The sequence below is a fragment of the Pristis pectinata genome, chromosome 14 (assembly GCF_009764475.1).
Source record: "Pristis pectinata isolate sPriPec2 chromosome 14, sPriPec2.1.pri, whole genome shotgun sequence".
Lineage (NCBI taxonomy): Eukaryota > Metazoa > Chordata > Chondrichthyes > Rhinopristiformes > Pristidae > Pristis > Pristis pectinata.
In genome coordinates this window covers 16,126,635-16,148,694 of record NC_067418.1, presented here as the reverse complement: position 1 = coordinate 16,148,694, position 22,060 = coordinate 16,126,635, and the positions used below count along the sequence as shown (strand labels likewise).

The window sequence follows — 22,060 nt, the reverse complement described above, 5'->3', positions numbered from 1 at the left end:
CAAGGATGTGAATGTTAAAATGTAGACATTCTCAGACCAAGACCATAAGATAAGACCACAAGACCATAAAATAATTAGGCCATTCAGCCCATTGAGTCTGCCCTGCCATTCAATCATGGCTGGGTTTTTATACAACCATATTCTCCTGCCTTCTCCCCGTAACCCTTAACCCTCTTACCAATCAAGAACCTATCAGCCTCTGCTTAAATATATCCAATGACTTGTCCCCCACAGCCCTCTGTGGCAATGAATTCCACAGATTCCCCACCCTCTGGCTGAAGAAATTCCTCCTCATCTCTATGTTAAAGGGACGTCCCTTTATACTGAGGCTGTGCCCTCCGATCCTAGACTCTCCTACTAATGGAGAGTCTTGTCGCTTCACATCTTTATCCAGGACTTTCAGTATAAAGTACCAAGAGGCAATGCAAGTCATTTAGGATACTAATGTCCAGAGTTTGTAATTGCAATCCAAAGATTGCACTTTACTGCTTTCCTCAGCTCTACCCGAATCAAGATTGATTTTTTTGCAGAGTAAATCGTTGGGTGAAATTGTACCAATTATGAAGCTGAGTTTGGCACTTATGATAACAATCTACATTTGCAAGTGTGGTATTTTCCCAGTGTTAGTCATACACATGTGGACAATGAAAATTTCAATTCCTTGCAATGTAACTTGGAGCTCCCAGAAAACAATTGCCACTGAACAGTCAGAATAAATCAAGAGCACACTGAATTCTTCACTTTGGCACCATTTAAAGGGTCACTCTGCTGTCATTTGGATACTTCAGCAAGCAGAGCCAAAGCTCACCAAAAGACTGCTTGAACACATTCTAAACTGCTTTTTGGAGAGTGAAACTAGTGAGAAAATCATGTAGACACAAGAGACTGCAGATGCTGGAATCTGGAGCAACAAACAATCTGCTGGAGGAACTCAGTGGGTCAAGCAGTATCTGTGGGAGGAAAGGAACTATCAACATTTTGAATCAAAGCCCAGCATCAGGTCTGAGAGTGGAGAGAGGAGATGGCCAGTATAAAGAGGAGAGCAGGCAGTGAGACAGGGAGGTGATTGGTGGACTGAGGAGGGTGGGAAGATGATAGGCAGGTTGTGCCAGGTAGGGGAGGGGAGCAGAGGTGGAGTTGGAGAGAGTGCAGGTGAATGATAGATGGAGGCAGAAAAAGAGAGAATAAAACAAAATGTGAGCCAGATGGAGACAGGGGGTTGAAGGTTGGAGACAGCTCCTGGAGGGAGATAAGCAGGAACACAAAGGGCTACCAGTGCAGGAATCGGATAAATAAAGAGAAAATAATATCTCAACAGCCACCCAACAGATAGCACAAGCATAAAGGTAGATGTGGGAGGTGACTCTGAGAAGGTGGCTGACACTGGGGGAAGAAACACAGAGCTCCATGACTGCGAATACCCACTCTCCTGCAGCCTGGGTGCTACAGGTGTCTGCCAGCCATGTGGATTTTTCTTTTAAGGGCTGAGTATCTTCTCTGAATACTGAGGGAAGTGGTGGAAGCTGGGTTAGAATGAAACTGCTCCCATCAAGATCTGCCTAGGTTGTGATTCACTGCATCTGTTGAGGTGGAACTCATGTTAACATTCTTATACACTGTTTTTAATCAGTGTTGCAATCTTATTGGGAGTGTGTCCAAATTCTTGGAACGCATGATTATAAAATGGAATAGTGAAGAGACAGCATTGTGTAACCTGTGTTTGGTTTCTCCTTGATTCCATTGCCTCCCTGTTCCCCTCACCTATTTTATTTCCTTACAATTAAAAGGTATCTGTCACAAATTGCTTTTATGAATCTGGTATCACTTTGGTCTTTGTGCTCTTTTGATTTAAAAACTGCAAAGAATTCATAAACCAAGCCATCTTTCAGTTATATCTTCACCAAGAAGACATTATTCAAACTGATGTCAGTGTGATATGTCCTATTAATGTCCTCCTGATTTTATTTCCTGTCTCTAGTCAAAGGAGCTGTAGACAGCTGCAAAGGCATCATTTGTCCTCTACTATTATAATTGAAAGTGAGCCCAGCAGTGAGAGCTGACAGCCTATTTAACTGTAGATCCACATTCATTCCTAACCTTGCACATGCAGACTCTGTGGTCAGGCTCATCCCATACTGATGACAAGTGGAATCGTGCTTTCTTTTCCCTTCTCCCTCTTCCAATACATAGGTAACTCAGCAGAATCTGGTCATTGAACCTAGGCTTGGCTGTTTAAGATTCACTTCCACATTGTGTAACACCATCACCAACTGAGATTAATTGAAACTGTAATTTAATAATGCCAAGATAAATTTAACATCTTGATCCAGTTCAAAGAAAATTCTCATCAGCATCTTCTTTCCCTACATATCTTTGTTTGTGGGATATATGCACCCTGTCCACTGCAATATCCAAGAGATTCACCAGGATATTGCATGGGATGGAGTGTTCCAGTTATGAGGAGTGATTGGATAGGCTCAATTTGTTTTTCTTGGAGGCTGAGAGGTGGTAGAGGTATACAAAAATATGAGGGCCACAGATAGAGGATATGGTGAGAAACGTTTTCCCATAGCAGAGATGTCTCAAATCAGAGGACATAGGTTTAATATGAGTGGTAAAAGGTTCAGAGGGGATCTGAGGAGGGACATTCTTACCCAAAGGCTGATTGGATCTGGAATGCACTGCCTGAGGGGATGGTGGAGGCAGGTACTCTCACAACATTTAAGAAGCATCTAGATGAGCACTTGAATCAACAAGGTGCGAAAGACTATGGACCAATCGCTGGTAAATGAAAATAGTATAGATGGGCATTTGACTGTTGGCCTAGACATGCTGAGTGTTTCTGTGCTGTGTAACTCTGACTCCATTGCTCACGATGGCAGTATTTATTGTCCATCCCTTGAACTGAAAGGGTAGTTAAAAGTAAATTATATCTGTGGGTCCTGAGTCACCTACACACCAGACAAGGTGAGGATGGCAGATTTCTTTTGTGAAAGAACCTTAGTGAACCAGATGGGTTATATGACAACCTGAATTCATCACTGATACCACCTTCCAATTAATTTCCAGATTTACTTAATTGAATTTAAATTCTCTGGCCGCCATGATAGGATTTAAATGTGCCTCAGTGTTAAAGATCCAGACCTCTGGATGTTAGTATAGTAAGTTAACTATGGAGCCACTGTAACTACATACTTTCCATTGAGATTTATGTTCACCACTACATAATTTTTAATGTGGCCACAATATTGAGCAGCAGAGCTCTTATTCACAAATAGATCTTGCTGCCAAAATTGAAAAGCAAGAAATTTCAGATGTTGTAAATCTGAAATAAGAAAAGAAAATGCTGGGAAAGTTCAGCAGATCAGGCAGCATCTATAGAGGGAGACACAGGGTCAATGTTTTGGGTTGATGATCTTTCATCAGAACCTTTCATGGAACTGAAATGTTGGCTCCATACCCCTCTCCACAGACGCTGACTGACCTGCTGAATATTTCCAGTATTTTCTTCTTTTATTGCTGCCAATATCGCCACTTTATGCACACTGGCCTGACTCAGGCACTGAGATGGTTAAGGAGAAAGTGTGTGAGAAAGACTACCACAAATTCAGATGGAACTTCTGTATTAATAACCTGTTACACATTTGAAACTAGATATTCTAAATTCTCCAACAAGTTATGTGTTACCTTGATACTTGTAAAAGATGAATTTTAATGTTTCTTTTTCTACACAATTTCTATTTTGTGACTTGGAGTATTCAGCATCAATACTTCATAACTTCAGCTTGAAGTTATATTTACAAATGTGTATCTTTATCAGTCATACAATGTTACCAGGAGCAAAATATGTGCTTTATTTCCTGGCGTGTCATCACTTATGGATGGGATAAGACACTCAGGTTCATTCCTCCACTAATGGGGTTGTTGAATCATCTGAAACTGCAATGTAAATCACTTCTTGATTGGTTTTCAGTTTGTCTGCCCATCAATGGCAAGGGGGTCCTTTGCCTTGTTCACTATTTCAGTCTTAAAACCTAGATGTAGCACCACGACCACAGCGTGTGAGTTAACCATCCATTCATGTGAAAACTGTAAAGTGGTGTAAACACAGAAGCCAGTAATTGCATATGTGCTTGAATTAATCAAGAAGAGCAGCTTCTCATTTATCAGAGGATCCATGTAATCAATAACACTTGTGCATTCTGAAGAACATATGAGAAAGGATCAGGTGTCATCCATATAACCCTTCAAACCTGCTTCAGTATTTAATAAAATCATGGGAGATTTGTGTATTGGCTTCACATCCACTTTCCTGCTCCATACCCATAACCCTCGATCCATCTAAGGTCCAAAAACCTTGTCTATCTTGTTCTCGGATATATTTAATGACTGAACGTCTGTGGGTCTCGAGGATAAAGAATTGCGAAGATGCACAACTCTCTCAGGAAGGAAATTCTTCCTTATTTCTGTCACAAATGGGCTGGATTTCTCCACCCAAAGGAACTATCCTTACAGCTTCTACCTATTCAAGCTCCTTATGATCTTGTAGATAAGGCTTCCCTAGATTCATCCCTAAATCAAAGTCACAAAAACACATGACCAGATCATCATCACTTAGCAGTTTATGAGACCTTGTCGTGGATAAATCAGATGATATGTTTCCTACATTCCAACTATGACTATATTTCTACTGTATTTCATTCCTGCAGAGTGCTTTGGAGGTCCTGATATCATGTATTATATTCTTACAAACCTTCTTTATTAGTCATCTGTAACTTAAATTGTAAAGAATGGTCTCTCTAATCTGATGGTGTTTCTCAATGAAGTTTTCCTCCCAAGACTATTGGAGTAAAATTACCCCCTTCATTTGATAGTACAAGACTTGTGTAATATTTACCACGTGAGGCACTTTAACAAGGAGTCCCAGTAGTAGAAAAACCATAATTACTCTTCTTATATAGTTTGTTATTCCTTGTTGGGCATATTAGGGTCTAATTAGGGCAGTTATTATCTACCATCCTTAGCAGTTCCTGAGTAAAACTCTTGATTAATGGTATTCCCAATAGCCATTTGTATTCCTTGGGTTTTGGAGAAGCAATGATTTTGAAGCTTCAGCTTTTTATGCAGAGACCATTTTGAAAGCTGAACACTTCTCTGTTTATTGGTATAAACCAAAAAAAAAAGAAACATATGACTCTTTGTGAATTTCCATAACCTTGTCTATTTTTGACAAAATTGAATAATTAAATAAACCTCCTGGAATGTGTGATGAGTTCTTTGCTAAAATCTTGGCAAAAGCAATGGAAATGATGATCTCATTTACTCACTTAACTCTGACAATCTTGAGGATGGTGGGTATTTCAAAGACATGGTCTGCATTGGTTTATGCATTAGGTAACCAGTCAAGGATAGTTACAATAAAACAGAAATCACACTTAATTGATTCTTATTTGAGCAAAAAGCGCAGAGAAACTTGAAGAGTATTGTAGTTTTAAGCAGTGAAAGAGTTGCCTGGAATTTAATAGTGTTGGAGGAACAGTAATCTGCAAATTAATGTGCACCTGCAATGTCCCCATATGTAATTATGTAGGATAAGTTTCAATCATGAGTTGTGTATCAATCCCAGGGAACATCACTGCTGACCATTGTTGAAACATGGCCAGTAGTGATGTTCCCTGGGAGTAGAGTGGCCTTTACCACATTGTTCTTTGTACATTATGGACAGTGCAAAGAGAAAAAAGAAATCTGGGACCGAGGCCAGGAAGAGAGGAAAATTAAAGTTCAAGAACTGAAAGTAGGATGATATGTTAATAGTGATAAAATTATGTTTGTGGAGAGCAGAGGTGAAAATTAGTTGGTGTGGGCTGGCACAGTGCGTCAGTAAGGAGGTGGCTAATTCAATGCCTGTGATCCGACTGTACTGGTCAGAAATTTAAGTTGCTGTCACTCTGGTGGAAAGTACGATAACCGTGGTGAATTTGGCTTGTAACATTTACTGTAGTTTCAGCTGATTACTTCTATAGTTTTGGCTCAAGAAATCTGTTGGAGCTGTTTTATGGAGCCACTCGGCATCATCAACTGCACTAAGTGATTTTGTGAAAAAAGAATCATTTTCTTGTTTATGTTTGATCTATGTGGAAATTAAATTTATTGATTATTGGCAATGTAAACATTGGAGAACTGATCAAGCAAACCACTTAAAGATAACGGAATGGTTGTGACCCACTTTTCTGGTGCACCTACAGGCATAGCTAGTCTAATCTGAAATATAAATCCTTTCCTTTGAGTTTAGTTCAAGCAAAGGAAAAGCTTGTCCAGAGAGCTTGATCTATTGAACCAGAGCAGGAACTCTGGCAAAGGACCATCTCTTCAAGCAGTGCAGCTCAGCAATACAAGGAACGATAGAGGGCAAAACAAAAGGATAATTTTCCTTTGCACTATGAAGATATACGTATAGGCGGGACAGCACCATTTGATTGAAAGCTGTATGATGTCCTATTTTCAGTGATACACAAAAGGAAGATGACCATAGTATACTGCATTATCGTCAAAGCCTTGCTACTGCAGCAAAAGAAAGCTTTAGAAGTACTATAGCACACTGATTATGTTATTCGACAGAAATAAACAAGTGGCCTGGTCTGGAGATGAGAGCCCAAGTCTTATGACAGTGGTGGAAATCTCAACTTCAGTATTTAAAACATTTAGAATTGGTAATGGTGACCATGACATTTAAATCCACGTAACATCCCCACAGGTAGGCAACTCTTCCAAACCTAATATCCAAATCTATATCTAAGTGATAGACTCTTAACAACCCTCTGTAATGGATTACCAAGCCAGTCAAGGACACCAGCGATCGATGTTAAAGGCTGACCTTCCCTGTGTCATCCACATTCAGTGAATAAATAATAGAAAATAAACATTTTCCTGGAGGATGGTGGCTGAAAGTTTGACGCTACCATCTGGCTCCTTGTCCCTTGGATATAAGTGTGAAGATTTGCTTTTCTCAGCAGTAGTTCTCACTATTGCACATGTTTCTAGTGAGACTCCTTCAGCATTTAACAATGCCAGGGAGTCTTATCAAATCAATTATAGTGAAGGACAATATTGCTGGGAACTGAAGTGTGCTGATGATCGTAATTTTAATAAATGGCTTATGATATGGAAAATATCTTAAATGCTTGTCTGTGGATTAATCTAATTTGGATGCAATGTTGCATAAATACAAACTACTGGGATTATTTCAGACCAAGTCATCGTGCTGAGAAAGGACAGCTGGAGTTCAGAACATATATAAAGTCATGAGATTGGGCTGAAGAGAAGAAGAGAATACATTTTAATCTTTTTGAAATAACAAGAAAGAAGAAGTTTAGAATGTTGGTGTGTGGGTCATTAAATGCATTGATAAGTTACAGACAGAGGTGGCTGTGTGGAGTAACACTTTGAGAAAGGTGTCATAGTAAATGAAAAATGTGTACTGCTTGCAGTTAAGTGGCCAGATAGCCACACATTCCAGGTTCACATTTAAGAGAACCTGGAAATATAAATAGCCTTTTGGTTTATTGATTCTAGCACAGAGTCTGCTCCTATTCCAAGCTCATGTGCCTGCCTTTCCAACCACAATACTACTTGATCGTGCTTGATATTTAATTACTTGGAGAATCACAATCAAAATTTTTGGAGAAGACACAATATGTACAACGTGGGCTTTGCAAAATTTGGGACCTTGGGATCATTATATGGCTTGACACAAAATCTCCAACTGAAAACAACAGTTTGTAACCTTTCATTTGCTAGGTACAACTGCTTTAGGTCCTTTGTGAAGCATATAATAATGCAATAAAATTAAGGCTGTTGGAGGATAAAATATTGAAAATGAGATTCAAAAATCTGAAATTTAAAAAGAAAAGAAAATGCTGGAAGCACTGAGCAGTTCAGGCAGCATCTGTGGAAAGAGAAATAACGTTAACATTCCAGGTCACAGACTCTTATCGGAATTGGGAAAAAGGATAGTAAAAGTTTAGTTCATCAAATCCATGTGCAACCAAATCTGAACAACTCTACTGTTTATAAATGAGCTGGTATTTTTCATTCCCAAAGTCATTTGCCACCACGCTGCCAACTCTCAGCACTCAGCAAAATGAGCAATCTATTCTTCAAAGTCATTGCTGTTTTCCTAGAGCTTTGTTTTCTGCATGAGGCGTGACAAATTATACCTGTAGAGATGAACTTGTTTCGGATGTTTTCCTATTTAGTGGGAGGGTTATTGCCTTGATTGGTAGAACAATTCTTGCCAGCCTGTAGAGAGATATATGCACATAAAAGTAATGAATAACATGTCCAACAAACATTCAAACAAAAATATTGTTCCATTATAGTACACATGACATGAAAGAAAAGATGTGGAATTTACTTCAGTTAGACCCATACTCATCTGTAGGAAATGACCTCGCTCCACTTTTCAACAAGATCTTGCCAGATCTTCCACCTCAGTTCTACTTTGCAAATAAAATTAAACAGCTTTGTTCAATCTTTAAGTACCAGCAGCACTTTTAACTGTCACTTTATTCAACCAACATCTTCAGACACTCTTTATTAAAATACAACAAGGTACCTTCATTGCCATGTTAAATCCATCTGAATATTAGCTTGTTGCAGTTTTTCCTTGTTGAGAGCAGCTTCTTCAAATTTATACCAAGTCCTCGCAAGTTGTATTTCTGTACTGTGCTCTAACATTCTGATTTTAAGTCTTTGGTTCTCTCACCAAGATCTTGGAGAAGAGTTTAAGCAAGCCAAACAGAACTCCCTGAGAAATTCCCTTGAAAGTTTTCACCCAACCACATCATTCACACTCTTCTATTTTACTCTTAAGCTTTACGTTCTTTGTCTTTTTCTTCAGATGCATCAACGGTGGACCTCAATATCCCAAAAGACAGTAAATTCTCCTGTAAGTTTTCTCTTCTTGGTCCTCTTTTGAAGAATGTAGGAATATCCTATTATCTAACATCACTTGCATTAGCTGCTATGACTTTACATCTGGAGAAAATAAATGTCTTCTCCTCCCACAGAGAAGAAATAGAAATCTCTGCACTTGATCCTCCAGGTTGTCAGCTCACATATTTGAGTGCAGAATTACAACACATCTCCAAACAGTAGACAAGGACTTCAGATGAATATATTTGTATTTTGCTATTCCACACTGTAGTTTCGTGACTGTGTCTAAGATTTTTCTAATTTCCAGACAAAAGGGAATGTGGTCAAAATTTTGTTAAGGACACCAAGTCCATACAGTTTATTCTTCCCCTTCATGTATTTGTTTACGGCAGAACCAAAAATTATCACTGAATCCTGATAGAAAGTGGATTGGCAGAGCAGGTGTTGTAGCCATTGTTCTCCACTTGCTCAAAGATTCAAGAATCTTATTTCATAAAACTCTTCTTTTCAGTCGAAAACAAATGTATTACAAAGTGAGCTTGACAGAACAGTAGCAGTGAGGATATTTTTCTCTGGTGGTGAAACCTGGAACTAGGTGCTATAATATCAAGATAATGAGTCATCCATTTAAGATGATGAGAAGGAATTTCTTCTCCCGAAGGGTTGTGAATCTTTGGAATCCTCTACCAGTGAGAGAGCTGTGAATGCAGGGTCTTTAGGTATACTCAGGACTGATCAGACAGTTTTTTGGATCACAGAAACCCAGGGTCAAGGGGACAGGCACAAAAGTTGAGAGCTGAGGCCAAGATCAAATCACCCACGATCATATTGAACGACAAAGCCAAATGGAGGTGCTGTATTGCCTGTTCTGCTCTTACTTCTTACATTCCAAAGTATTCAAATTGTTGAACAACTCCCAACCTGAAAGAGCCAAGTTTAATCTGAAGGTTGGGCACAAGGCTTCCCTTGTTTGCTCTGAGTAACTGTCAAAGTAACCACAACTAAAGAATTTTCTCTTTCAGTAAGGTTATTGCCTTATCATTTGTCTGCAATAGTGATGATGGGCGTACTTCCAATATGCCCAGATATTCTCTTGCAACATAGAAGGAGGTGTTACAGACTCAGTGAAAGTCTCTTTAAGATAGAGAGTGTGTGTGTATTTGTGTGTGTGGGGCATGCTTACGTCAATAGAAGATAAAGGACGTAATGACGTTGTTGAAGAAGTTAGAAGAAGAAGGAGAGAGAGAGAGAGAAGGGAGAGAGACACCAGCCTGCTAGTTTTCTCTATCGATGGATGAGAAACAATACTGTGTCTGCCACTGAAATCCATGTATGGAAGTTGGAAGTAATCTGGTGGAGTTCACTTTGTTGCTGACCTGTAGAAGGAAACAGGTATTTGTGGACGACCACGATTCGGATGCTTTTCGAGGTGAGTAAGTCACTACCGAGTAAACGCTGAAGTGTCGTTTGGGTTCCATCGTGGAACATTTGGATTTCGTAATTACTCTCCCTATGTTCTCTACATTTACGTCTTAGCTTTAGACAACGGTGGTTGTTGAAGAAGCCTTTGCTCATGTTTCACCTTCTGCTTGCGGAACTGAAATTTAAGAACCATTCCTGAACTGGGAGTTTTGGACTTTGCCACACACACACATGACGAGTTTAGTTTTGGGGTTAACGTTCAAAGTTTAACATTTTTGAATTCTAACATACTAACATTTTTACTTTTATTTTACGTATTATCATAAGTAGTGATTAATAAAATAGTTTTTAACACTGAATCATGCTCAGTGTGTTTCTTTTGTTGCTGGTTCGTGACAGAGGCCATTTCAGCTCATCGAGTTAATATCAACTCACAGAGCAATCCTCATTCCCTATGAACTTTCCCTGTAATCTACTCTCCCCACATTCCCATCAACTACCCCTGATTCTACCATTCACCTACACGCCAGAGACAATTTAGAGTGGCTAATTAGCCTACCGACCCTGCACACATTTGGTATCTGATATCTTTATTAGTCACACGTTATATGGAAACACACAGTGAAATGCATCTTTTGTGTGGAGTGTTCTGGGGGCAGCCCGCAACTGTCGTCACGCTTCCGGTGCCGACGTAGCATTCCCACAACTTCCTAACCCATACGTCTTTGGAATGTGGAGGAACTGGAGCACCTGGAGGAAACCCATGCAGACACGGGGAGAACGTACAATCTCATTACAGACACGGGCCGGAATTGAACCTGGGTCGCTGGCACTGTAATAGCATTACGCTAACCGCTACACCACCAGCCCTGCAGATGTGGGAGGAAAATAGTCACAGGAACAATGTGCAAACTCCATGCAGACAAACACCCTGGAGCTGTGAGACAGCAGTGCTGCACTGCCATCAAGGCACAGCAATTAGAGAAAGTTGTGCCCCTGCTATTCTCAGTTCCCGACCTCCATCCCAAAGGGAGGATTTCTGTGCTCACTTGGTCAGCCTTGACAGTCAGACTGCCAATTTGACAACTGCTTGTTAAGCACAGAAGTTTTTCCTCACCCACCTAACCCCAGATACCAACTTTGCAAAAATTGATATCTGTTCCCCCAGCCTTTGAGCTGTCTGCAAATGAGAACAGCTTTCTTCTAAATCTATTGCGATTTTCTTCAATCATCCTCTCGAACTTCTTTGATTCCAGGAAGAACAATCACAGTTTCTCTCATCTAGTGAATTAGTGAAGGCAAAAACACTGAAATCTTCCATGAAAAACAATTGGACATATACCAAAGGAATTCTTACTTTCTTGTTCTGGATTAGTGAGTTAAGAAGCCCTCTTTATCCAGATTTATTTTCTTTAAATGGTTTTATTTAACTTGAATGTTGATTAGAAACTGGTCTAATTGATGGCCGGAATGTATTTAATTATTATATTGATTTTTGTGTATGAGACTGTGATGTACTCGATCATCTTCTTTAAATATAATAATCAAGGCTCAGTGGTAGAACACTGCATTAGAAGGTTGCATGCTTCAGCCCAAACAGAAATCTACTGAACCTAAGTTAAGATGACACAACAGTAAAATGTTGAAGTTGTGCTGCACTGTTGGACATGCTGTCCTTCAGTTGCAACGATCTTCTGAAAACCTGCTTGTCTTCTCAAATGGACAGAAAATATCCCTCAGCACTGTTTGGAAAAAAAAACAGAGCACTTTTCTCGATGCCCTAGACAACACTGATTGCTCAACTAACATCATTAAACCATTCTCTGGTCACTTATCTAAAGATTGCTTGTGGGACATTGCTGTACATAGATTGGATGCAACATGACAACAATTTCTCCACTTTAAAAATAACTCATTGGCTGCGAACTGGTTGTAGCAAACAGATGATGTGAAAGGTAATAAAAGTTATTTTAATCTGTTGAGGAGGTAATGTTTTATGCACATGTGTTTTAAGATCAGACCATAAATATTTATAGTGTTTCCTGAATAACATTTTATTTCAGAAACAGAGTTAAAAGATCAGAGTGGAAACATTACAACCCAGAATTTGCAGAGCAGCATCCTTTCCCTGCACTGACTGCTCAGATAACTTGATTGTCCCCCATTTTCCTTAAGTGTAAGGGATAAAGAATGACGCATATTGGAGGGATAGACTGACAGACCTACTTACAATAACCTCTACAGATCACAGATGCAAAAAAACTCATGTTTTAAGTAATGTACATATGAATGCGATTCTAGCCAGAGTAGCCAGGCTCATCATAGCCTCCCTGCAATCTGTTGTTGGCATTCACTCTTTCCGATGACCCTCCTCTCAACTCCTTTCCATGTGATTGTATCCCACTCCTTCCTTTCTGGTCCAATTCTTTCCAAATCACTCTCAATCTGATGAAAGTAATTTTGATCCAAAATAGTAGGGGAAGCCTTGAATTTCCTCTATGTTGATTGTTGGAAAAAGACTTGGAACATCTGCCCTACTGAGTTGAGATTTTCATTCTGCCAGCTCAAGTATAAGAAGCAATCTACAAAACACCTCTCTAATTTGCAGCTTTTGAATCTTAGAAACTTTACCATTAACAAGTATTCATTTACATCATATGACATTCGTATTTCAGATTTTTTTCACAACGTAATTCATTTGCATTCATACTGTTTCTCCCAGCTCTCAATGTGATTTCTTTGTCTGTGAGCATGACTTTTCAGCAACTGCTCTGGCATTGTTGCTGATTTTCTATCCCTGCTCACAGGCCAAATCTGGCACCAACGCAGACACACTATAAAGTGAAGCAATACTTTTATTTATGAGTCAAATTCAGTGGGCTCTCTGTTGTCTTATTACAGCATTCCCATTTTATAGTCCAATTCTCTTTGCTAAACCCTGATGTGTTACTGATTTAGCATTACATTGTTTTATACTCAACTTACATTTTATCATTCTTATTTCATATGACTCTGTCAAGCAGAAAGACACCAAGGTGTTTTATTTTCTTGTCACTTTATGTTAACTATATACGAAGGGACATGAAAATGTTGCCTGCAAGGGAGATTTAAACTAATGATTCTATTATTTAGGGGCTACTATATTATGCTAATTGCTTTGAGGCAAAAGACATATCTCTGTGCGACATTTACAAATGTAAAGCAGTAGCATGCAGATCACATCATCCAAACTTATTGGACAGTATGTCATTTTCATTTCGCCTTTGGTAGTTTCATGTAATTGAGTTTGAATAGTCAGTCCCCAAGTCTTCCAGTATACAGGTCACTTGCTGTTCTTAGTCAGATGAAAGTGATTGTCACTCTTACTGAACAGGTAGGTTGTCCTGGATTCAGCCTGCTATTTAAACTCATCACCCATGGTGCCTGCCCATCTGAACTGACCTGTTCTGGATTCAATGGGTCCCCTGAGCTAGTTCTCAGCACCCAAGAGGTTCCCAGTGAGCAAGGAGTTTCAGGCTGTGAATATCCACGTGCATTGGATCCCAAGACCCTGTCCGATGACCTTTGAGAGATCAATGCCGTCAAAGGCTTTTGGCACTCTGTGTAATGTTTCTGAGACTCAAAAACATTTTAAAACTGTTCAATTTGATTTTTTAAAAAAAGTAAGAATATAAAAAAACACGGACATCTCAAAATGCTAGCTATTAATAAAAATGATGGAAAATAAGTAAACCCTCCTTTACCTTTTTGCAGCGTCGCCCTCATTAAGTGAGTGGGGGCTACAGATCTTATGCTAGCCAGAAGCTCAGTGGTGAGGCCAGCTGTAGAGCAGAAGGTCACTCACATCGGCATCTGACCTCCAGCTCATCTTGGACCTCTAGATTTGACCACACATATGTGGAGTCGATGATGTATTGAACAACAGATGGAAGATAGTCGACAGTTCTCTCAGGAACCCTCAATAAAAGATAAACCCGATCTAGTTCAATCAGATTTTTTAATAAAACAAAACCATTCATTAGAATCTAAATAACTTGGTTAACAGTAGGTTTCTTCCAAACCTTTTATAAATATTTCTCAATCCCAGGGTATGTTTGGAATACAGTCCAAAACTGTTGGTTGCTGTCCATTTAAAGTAAGCATGTGGGAGCAGGGATATCATTTGCAAATATTACGAGGCTTTGGTGAGGGTGCACCTTGAGTATCATATGAAGTTTTGATCTCCTTATCTAAGAAAAGATGTTTTTACTATGGGGAAGTTCATCAGACTGATTCCTAGGATGGTAGATGGCAGGACTAACATATGAAGTGACATCAGGTCAATTAGGCTTATATTCACTCAATCTTGGAAGATAGAGAATCTAATGGAAATCAACAAAATTCTACAGAACTAGACAAAATAGCCACAGATTCAATGTTCCCAATGGCTGGGAGGGGTCCAGAACCAACAGCCACAGTGCAAAGATAAGGGGAGAAACATTTAAGACAGGAGATTTTTTTTTGCTCTGTGTGTGGTGAACTCATGGAATTCTTTACCACAGAAAGCAGTTGAAGTCAACTTATTATCTACATTCCAGAAGCAGTTGATTTTTTTTTTATTCAGGGTATAATGAATCGAGACATATAGAGAGAAAGCTAGAACAAGGTAGTGAATTTGGTTGATCATGTGTGATCATTTGTAATGACACAGGATCAAAATGCTTCTATGTGATAGCCGGGGGTATATCATCCACTAGTCTGGAAAACCTTTATTTGGTGGTACATTAATTCACTTACCAAGGCATTTAGTTATATCTTGCAGAAACCACATTCTTGTTCAATACAGGTGATCCCTGTGTCATGGCCATACAGGTAATGGAAATTCGCCCTTACAGAATTCACAAATCACTACCCAAAAATTTGAGATACAGAATAAAATTCACTCTCAAGGAAATTATGTGAAAAAAGTAAATAAATATTTCATTTTTAACTTGCATTTCTTAATGCAGGTACAGGTAACATGGCTTCACATGATGGAAAATCACAATATGAACCGGATGGATCGATTTTTAGGAATGCAACCACACAGCCCCCTCTCGCCCCCCATAATGCAGGGGTTGCCTGTGATTTTTCTTTTGCATCTGGAGGTGGAATTTGGTGATAATTGGTTTTAAAATGCAAAACAAAATGCACATGGACATTAGGTCATTGTTTCATAACATTTATCTGCTGTTATTCATTTGCTTGTCCATGATCTTTAACCTTCTAAAGAGAAGAGTGAAACTTCAGGAGTTTGCGAGAGTTGGAAAGCACTGATCTTTTCAATATGAAACGCAGAATTTGGAGATTTCATGTGGGATGTTTGGTAACAACTTTTGTGTCCCAGAATTGATAAACTCAGTTGCCTGGTAGTAAGAGTAATTATTCTAAGAGTAATAGTTTTTGATAAAGGTCAAATCTGAAACACACATATCATTTTGTATCACCTGGGAGGTGGTGTTTAAAAGTTCTGTAAAGGTCACAGGTATGATAATGGGCTTGGGATGATTTCAGGAAAATACTGGAAGTGCATTATTCGCTTTATTTCTTCAGTGTTGACATGTGGTTTGTTTAGCTTGACACAGACTAATCCCCAACCTATAATTCTCCCATTGCACTGAGGTGGGAAGAAAACCCATCATAAATAATAAAAACAACTGTTTATTTGTTCTTTTGCTGAGTGAACAATTAGGAAATTAGAATCCATCAAAATACCATATGTTAAATTATGTTGGCAGTTTTATTTGATATTTAATCCCAGTTGTGCTGTTCTTACCTTGTGCAAACTGCAATCCATTAAATCTTGGTCATTACTCTTCATGGCCTCATTAAGGACCGGCCCTTTACTTGGTATGTTGGTATTTTCAGTGTGGGAGGTATCCAGGAGCTGAAAGAATTGGGGAAGAAACATCAATATTCATCAACACATTCCCATGTGAACGCTTGCTGGGCTTGTGCTAAATTAGAATTAAGCCTACAGAGGGACAAACATAATTTTATTTATCCTTTAGGCATAAGCACATTTTTCACTCTATTAACATATATAATTAGCTGTTTTACTGCACACATATCAGAAGGAAACCTCTTCCCTTAAACTGGTAAAGTAATCATAAAGAAGAAATAGGTAACTTCAGAAGGCTCACTTACTCGCTGGAAGTCACAGCTATGTAAATAGCATTTTTATGAGAGTTCTGCGGGAAATCTTGACAGAGCTTGTAGCTAATGCATTATAAACTATGAAATATTCATTTAAAAATCATGACCCGTGATCAAATTTTATTATTTATGGGACAAAATATCAATATAGAATTCCTTTTATAATAATATGCAGAGCACTGCAGAAAGCAGCTTTTATATTTAGATGCTGGGACTAGAGCAAAAGAACTCTTTTCAGGCTGACTGTCACCCAAGCAGCTGACCTGAGTAATGTGGAAGAAAACACAATCAAATATCAAGGGCACAAGCTATATTCTTTGTATTGAGGATAAACATTCATGCTTTATAAACACATTAAACCTGTCTAGCCACAGACATCCTTTGAAACATAATAGCCCTAAGCAGACTACCTTTTTTTTACAGGGACACAGAAGATGATATCCAGCAAGATTAAGATTCATTAAGAATGCTTATTGTAATCATTATGGTGGAAACACACATAAGATTGTAAGATTTCTGATTTTATTAATCTTAACACTTGGGTTACATGGTATCGACACGAACATCAGTGGCAATGGTTAAGATGGCAGGAAGTGGATGGTTTCTTTGAGTGAAATTGGTTAGACTTTTGGTTGGTCCAGACTTTAATGCCAATATCACAAACTATTTACCCCATGAAGATTTGATTGATCCAAACTCTAAATCTGAAACCTCCTCATCACTCCCCACTGACATACTGCTGAAGCTCTCAATAGACCCCCTCACTTCCACTACCCAACTTGCCAACCCAATCCCGTACTCCCCGGCCACTTATCTGATCACTGGATGGACACCAGGCCTATTGTGGATTTTCACATTCTCTTGCCAGTGACCCGGGTTCAATTCCCGCCACTGTCTGTAAGGAGTTTGTTTGTTCTCCCCGTGTGTCTGAGTGGGTTTCCTCTGGGTGCTCTGGTTTCCTCCCACATTCCAAAGATGTACAGGTTAGGAGTTTTGGGCATGCTATGTTGGCGCCAGAAGAGTGGTAACACTTGCGGGCTGCCCCAGCACATTCTCAGTAATGCAAAAAGAAGCATTTCACAGTGTATTTCAATGTACATGTGACTAATAATAAATAAGTAGATAAATAAGTAATGGCATTGGTATCCCCTCGGGTGCTCCATTTTCCTTGGGCCTTCCAAAGACGTGGATTGGTAGGTTAAATTATGAGAGTGCTGCCAGTGAATCAAAAACTAGAGGGAATAGGATTGAGGTGAGAGGGGAAAGATTTGAAAGGAACCTGAGGGGCAACTTCTTTGTGCAGAGAGTGGTGCACATATGGAACAAGCTGCCAGAGGAAGTGGTTGATGCAGTATTAATAGCAAAATTTACAAGGCATTTGGATAGGTATATGAAGAGGAAAGGTTTAGAGGGATATGGGTCAAATGCGGGCAAATGGGACTTGCTTAGATGGGCATCTTGGCCGGCATGGACAAGTTGGGCAGAAGGGCCTGTTTCTGTGTTGTGATTCTAAGTGGCAGTGTATAAGTGAGTGGTAGTTACTGGTGGAATGGGGGTGGTGGGAGGGAGGAGCTGGGCAGTTAGGAAATTGGGGATTACTGCAGGATTAGTGTAAATGGTTGTTTGATACTTAGCACGGACTTTGTGGGCTGAAGAGCTCATTTCCGAGCAGAATGATCTTATGATTTTAATGTCTCCAGGTCAAGCTGTTTTTGGCTGAGGAAATAGAAACCATTCAAACAAGCAGATTACTGACATTCTTGAAACTACACTGGAAATGAATTATATGCCTGAAGAACTATTTTATGGCACTCATTTGAGTGAAATATCTGTAATTTTTCATTATGACATATTCAGATACCTTTTTGGAGGAAATGATTTTATTTCTTAGGTAGACTCCTGAAGCAATTCCGTCAACTGGAGCTGTTCATTTTGAAGAAGAAGAAGAACAACAACGCTGAAAACTTGCACTTATATTGCGCTTTTTTCCCAGTTTAAAATATATTGAGCAACTTTTCAGCATTTTATCCATCAAGGTTTGTCAGTGAGCCATATAGGGTGATGGAAAGATATGATCAAATGCTTGGTCAAAGGGATAGGTTTAAAATAGCATGTTGGAGGAAGAGAGGTAGAGGGATTGGAGGGAGTTCCAGAGCTAGGCCCTCAGGCTGCTGAAGGCATGTTAGTCAATAGTAGTAGGATTAAAATGCACAGGAGACCAAAACTGCAGGAGTGCAAAGATCTCAGGGGATTGTAGGGTCAGAGAAGGTTACAGAAAAAAGGAATAATTTGAAATCAAGGATAAGAATTTCAAAACTAGGGGATTGCTGGATTAAAATTTGTTGTAGATCAGTGAGTACCAATGAGGTGGTGCACATTAAGATATTGGCAATAGAGTTTTGATGGATGCAAGGTTATGAATAGTTTTGGCTCTGGGAGAATTTGCTACTGATAGAGTTGGATAGACTCTTCATTAGCTCTCCCAGTCACCAAAGGCCTGAGCCCCCATCACCAAGGCAAGCTCTGAATCTACGATCAGCTTAGAAAGCTTTGGAGTTATCATTCTAACAACTAATAAGGTATGGTTGTGCATTTCAGTGGATAAGTTGTGGCAGAAGCAGAGATGGGTGAAATTACAGAGCAAGAGATAGGCAATTTCTATTCTGGAGGCTATATAGGGTTATAAGTTCAGTGTCAGGTTAGATAGGTTGTTTCAGCCTTTTGTCTTGATGCCAATGGTGAAGCTATCAGAGTTCACTGTTGAAATGGAGAGAATCTGACAACAGTGTCTGGAGTTAGATGCTGAAGTCTAGATGTTATTCCCACTGATTTCTGGAACCACAAGATGCACTGTTGCATCCTCCTCCAATGTAGCCAACCAAGTCAGTGAATTGACCAGATCCTCAACTAAATACAAACTGTTCTTCTAATAAAACCAATTCTCCTTTTCAACATTGTGTAGTTATGGGCTGTGGATTCCTGAGATCCAGTGGGAGTGTTATATTTTCTTTCAAGACATTGAGCGCATCCTTCCAACTTTTCCTCCGTCCACCTGGTAATCTCTTCCTGTGACAGATCAATCTTGAGACTATTCATCAGGAACACACAGAAGACATGTGTTAATGGCAGAAGGAGTGCACCACTTCTAAAACTACCCACCCACCCACTCTGTCAGTGGAAGAATCTCCAGACTCACAATGGACTCATCAATCACTTCAGAAAACACAAAACTGAAAGCAAGTCATTCTCAGTCCTGAAGGATTACCTCAGAACAAAATATATCTCCACTTGCTCTTGCATTAACAAACATTGACAGCAACACTGTGACTTTTAGATATATTAGAGAACATAGAACAGTACAGCACGAGACAGGCCTTTCAGCCCACCATGTTGTGCCGACCTTTAAACCTCGCCTAAGACTACCTAACTCCTTCCTCCCACATATCCCTCTATTTTAAATTCCTCCATATGCTTATCTAGTAATCTCTTGAATTTGACCAATGTACCTGCCTCCAGCACCGCCCCAGGCAGCGCATTCCATGCCCCAACCACTCTCTGGGTAAAAAACCTCCCTCTGATATCTCCCTTGAACTTCCCACCCATTAATTTAAAGCCATGCCCTCTTGTATGAGCATTGGTGCCCTGGGAAAGAGGCGCTGGCTGTCTACTCCATCTATTCCACAATATTTTGTAAACCTCTACATCTCATCCTCCTTCTCTCCAAAGAGTAAAGCCCTAGCTTCCTTAGTCTCTCCTCATAATGCATACTCTCTAAACCAGGCAGCATCCTGGTAAATCTCCTCTGCACCCTTTCCAACGCTTCCACATCCTTCCTATAATGAGGCGACCAGAACTGGACACAGTACTCTAAGTGTGGTCTAACCAGAGTTTTATAGAGCTGTATCATTAACTCGCGGCTCTTAAACTCGATCCCTCGACTTATGAAAGCTAACATCCCATAAGCTTCCTTAACTACCCAATCCACCTGTGAGGCAACTATCAGGGATCTGTGGATATGAACCCCCAGATCCCTCTGCTCCTCCACAGTACCAAGAATCCTGCTATTAACTTTGTACTCTGCGTTGGAGTTTGTCCTTCCAAAGTGTACCAACTCACACTTCTCTGGATTGAACTCCATCTGCCACCTCTCAGCCCAGCTCTGTATCCTATCAATGTCCTTCTGCAATCTTGACAATCTTCTACACTATCCACAACACCACAAACCTTTGTGTCATCTGCAAGCTTGCCAACCCACCCTTCTACCCCCTCATCCAAGTCATCAATAAAAATCACAAAAAGCAGAGGTCCCAGATCCAATCCTTGTGGGACACCGTTAGTCTCAGCCCTCCAATCTGAATGCACTCCCTCCACCACAACCCTCTGCTTTCTACAGGCAAGCCCATTCTAAATCCACATGGCCAAGCTTCCCTGGAACCCATGCCTCTGACCTTCTGAAGAAGCTTACCATGTGGAACCATGTCAAATACCTTACTAAAGTCCATGTAGACCACATCTACTGCACTATCCTCATCAATCTGTCTGGTCACTTCCTCAAAGAACACTATCAGCCTTGTGAGACATGATTTGCCCTTCACAAAGCCATGCTGGCTGTCCTTGATCAGACCATAATTCTCCAAATGCCCATAGATCCTATCTCTAAGAGTCCTTTCCAACAGCTTGCCCACCACAGACGTAAGGCTCACTGGTCTATATTTCCCTGGACTATCCCTACCACCTTTTTTGAATAAGGGGACAACTTTTGCCACCCTCCAGTCTTCCGGTACCATTAGCATATTGGTGCTAATCATGTTTTTTAGGGTTCATTCAGAATATTGTACTGCTGTGATTGAAATAATTTCCATTTGCTTCACATCCAGTGATGTCCAGTGAGAGTTAAAATGTTGAATTTGAGTAACTTTAACCTCTTAGCCTATGATCATTGATAGTGCTGACTTGATTGAAATGAATGTAATTTGTTTCACCGATGACCCTTCATGGTTGGAATAGCAGGGTTGTTTCAACCAATTAAATATAAGATCTGTACCAACAATGCTTAGGCAACATATTTATGTGAGATTATCCAACTGTCTTAGTTTGAAATCTGGAAAAAAACAACTATATACCCTATTCATATGCTCTTAAAGAAATGGCTTTCCTGCAACACAGTGGAATTTTCACATCTCTTTGCTTCTAAAAATCTTAACCATAAGATATTTGTTAAGGAATTAATGTCATAGTTGCAAACTGCCTTCATTGTCTATTTATGTCTGTAATCTTTAAAAAAAATAAACATCAGGCATCCATTAGGATCATTTTGCTGAATTATTAAGTGGATGACTTTCTGGTCCTTGAAAGTAAGTGGTATATAAAGGTGTGCTAGATGTTACTGCTTGTTAAACATTGACTAAGGTTCTTACATAGGCATTGTGTGCCCATATCTGAACTAAACAATAGTCGGAAAGCTTGTTTATAAAATTTTGCCAGCAGTTGACAGCAACATATAATGCTAACTTGCTATATTAATTAAGCT

The 22,060-nt window shown here is 39.6% G+C and overlaps 1 protein-coding gene across 4 annotated transcripts in view; it reads right to left on the bottom strand.

The window, feature by feature from the left end:
- The window catches only part of luzp2 (leucine zipper protein 2), a 242,263-nt gene that overhangs the window by 4,588 nt on the left and 215,615 nt on the right, over window positions 1-22,060 (bottom strand). For 3 of the 4 annotated variants that reach the window (XM_052028976.1, XM_052028975.1, XM_052028977.1), the window contains 2 exons: window positions 16,151-16,261; window positions 8,217-8,298 (listed from right to left, as the gene is read on the bottom strand). In XM_052028976.1, coding sequence (XP_051884936.1) covers window positions 8,248-8,298; window positions 16,151-16,261 — 162 coding nt within the window. In that variant the 3' untranslated portion in view covers window positions 8,217-8,247. Of the gene's footprint in view, window positions 1-8,216; window positions 8,299-16,150; window positions 16,262-22,060 lie in introns of those variants that run through there. The other variant, XR_007957404.1, reaches the window with a different exon arrangement.